The 3141-nt window shown below is 22.7% G+C and overlaps 1 protein-coding gene across 1 annotated transcript; it reads left to right on the plus strand.

Annotated features, from left to right (window-relative positions):
• Positions 1–931: 931 nt before the first annotated feature.
• Positions 932–1804, plus strand: LOC116185618 (the record flags this gene model as incomplete). Its single annotated transcript, XM_031510406.1, is given in 3 exon segments — positions 932–1106; positions 1186–1659; positions 1662–1804. Coding segments are annotated over 3 exon segments (792 nt in total), but the record flags the coding sequence as incomplete, so codon positions are not given.
• Between the last annotated feature and the right edge of the window lie 1337 nt (positions 1805–3141).

Genomic DNA, 3141 nt, shown 5'->3' on the forward strand with positions numbered 1-3141 from the left:
AAATGAATATTAGGTATGTCTTCATAATTTATAATAAACATCAATATCTTACTAATTTATTTAAATTATTAATTTTTTTATTTTATACTTAGATAGCTAGAATTGTTGTAAAGAAATATACTAATAATTGACTTCAACAATTAACTTCAGAATTTATTTTTAGAAAATAAAATTCTTTTAAATGAAAATAATATATAAATGAAAATAATAATTATTTAAATTAAAAAAGTAATCAGAAATTAATAATATTTTTTATATTCATTAATTTATTATATTTGATAAAAACAATATTAATAAACAAAATTTTATAATAATAAAAATATCAAATTATTGCCATACATTTATTCGTTAAAAATATTTGTTCAAGCAGAAATATTTCCTCTATTTTCAATAATTCAAAAATTCATTTCAAAAAAAAAAAAACATTCACTAATAAAAATAAAAAAAAAATCATCGAAAATACAAAATAATATTATTTTTGACACATAATATGAAAACTACTTTTATTTTTAAAATTAAACATCTGAAATCATAGAATTTTATTTATGACAAAAAAATATTATTAATATTTTTAATTGTAAAATTTTGGTTACATACTTATTTTAGATATACAACATCTACATTATTTTATCTTTACATCTTTATAATTAATAATTAATAATCTTATACATTTACAACATTTATATCTTTATAATTCATATATTTTCGAAAATTATGAGATACATCTTTTTTATATCATAAATTCGATAAATCGATTTTGTATTGATAAATCAATTAATTTTATATCTTTTATAATGATTTTAAATTTTTTAATTTTTTTTTTACATTCTTTTTTTCGTTTTTTGGTTAAAATCTAAAATTATAGGGTGACTTACGAATATAAGATATATATATAAAAAGAAAGAAAAAATATCAAAATGTATAATTAATAACTAATACAAGTAAAAACAAAAAGCAATTAACAGAGACAATACTTGAAGGAATTAAATCTGGAAGCGCTCTGCAAAGTAGATTTAAATTGATTCCTGATACTCATTTGAATGGAGAAACAGTCGCCGCTATTCAAGATATGAATCTCGGTAGAGTACGAGATGGAAAAAGTGTTGGTAAGTTTATAGAGAATATATCTAATTTAAAAAAAAAATTAATTTAAAAATTATTTTAAATTAATTTACATTTCTATAGGCGCAGCTACTATTCGTTTCGATAGCGGACAAAAATCAGCATCTTATATTAATATCAATCCAAAAGGTAAGCCTAAAGTATCAGATCCACATATTCAAGTTTCAGAAGGAGTGATAGAAGGAGCTAAAATTATCAATAAAACCTTAAAATATGTTGATACGAGTTTAACAGTGGCTGCGGTAATAATTGATTCCTACCATATTGGTTGTGCATTTAAAGATAATTTGTATATTCGCGATAACGCAAAAAAAAATAATATTGGATTAGAGGAAACTATTGAAAAACTAAAAAAAACACTTAAAATTGAAACTGATTCAAGCAAAAGACAAGAAATAAGAAATGCTATTAAACATATAAAAGAGATTTTGAAAGATGTAAAATGTACAAGAAAAGTCCCGGTTAAAACAGTTTCAATTACCGGAGATTGGCTTGTCAGTGTAATATGTGGCTTTGGTGGAATATGGATTGGTACAGAAAGAGCACTATGATTGGAATTATATGTGGTGGCCCAGTTGGTGCAGCGATTAGTGCTCCAATTGGTGCAATTATTGATGGAATCGGAGGTAGAATTATAGGTGGTTTTATGGGAAATGAAGGTAGTGAAATCAGCGAAAAATAAAGATAGAATATAAGATCAATAAATCTTAATGCGATAAGTGATCAAAACAGAAAATAATTAAAAATAATAATTAAAACAGAAAATAAAATTTTTGGATTTATTATTTTATAAATTATATTGTTTTATAAATTATAATGTATGGTGATGTAGATAAAATAAGATCAACAAGCAAGAATTGTAAATTATATTTATTAAAATCTTTTCTTCTGTTTTTCTTTTTCGTTTTAGTTCGAAAAATATTATGTCATATTCTTACTTATTTTATTATTATTATTTAATATGAATATAAGATTATAATCCTGATGTTTATGTATATATTTTCTTGGAATTATAAATAAAATAATATTTTAATAAATTTTTTTGAACAATATTATAGATTTATAAATAAAATATAATTAATAAATAAAAATAAAAAATATTAAATATTAAAATATTAAAATATTAAATAAATAATATTTAATTATTTTTCTTGAAATAAAATCATAATTCGATATATAAAATTGTTATTTACAAATAAATCTAAAATTAAAATTAAAATATTTATAAAATTAAAATAAAAATTAAAATTATTTAACTTTATCCTACATTATTCAATATATCCTATATATTATATATAATCATTAAGCGAATTTTTTAGTGATTATGCTTGAAATTAAATTTAAATAAATATTGATTGATTGCGCCCACAAGCCATTTCTCCAGGAGGTAGATCCAACTTATTCCGTATTGCTTAATAACTGGAGACAGGATTTTTCCGAATTCAAGGCGATAAGACATTCGCTTTCCTTCGTAGGGAGAAGTACATTACACAATACCAGGCGGGCTAAGCCAATATGGGGTATTATCTTCGTGGCGCTATCATTTTGATAATGCACTAGTTGTCATTCAGATAAGCCGAGATAGGCTAATCTGTTTCTCTTGCTTGTTATTTAGATTCAATGATAATTCATTGTTTTTATGTACAGGAAAGGATCTTGCCGTTAGCTGTTTGATAATGCTAGCGATTTTTACGCACGAGATATCATCTGTTTCAAAATATATATATAAATATATTTGCATATCTCTATCTATTGTAGAGGAGAAAGTTTTAATCTTATATTATTATCAGATTATTTTCTTGCACAATACCTATTGACCTGTGCCACTTGTTTCTGTGTCATAATTATTATAAATATTCTTTGTTCAACGTTGTTAGAAATGCTGGAATATTTGCTAAATTAGCTGATATTGTCCAAAATGATTCATTTTGATTTCTCGCAAATTTCTAGTATTGTAATCAATATATTAATCGAAAAAATGGTCCGGAATCAAAAGATTCAGATGACTATAGGCATCGG

Source organism: Apis dorsata, unplaced genomic scaffold, assembly GCF_000469605.1.
Source record: "Apis dorsata unplaced genomic scaffold, Apis dorsata 1.3 scaffold_226, whole genome shotgun sequence".
Taxonomy (NCBI): Eukaryota; Metazoa; Arthropoda; class Insecta; order Hymenoptera; family Apidae; genus Apis; species Apis dorsata.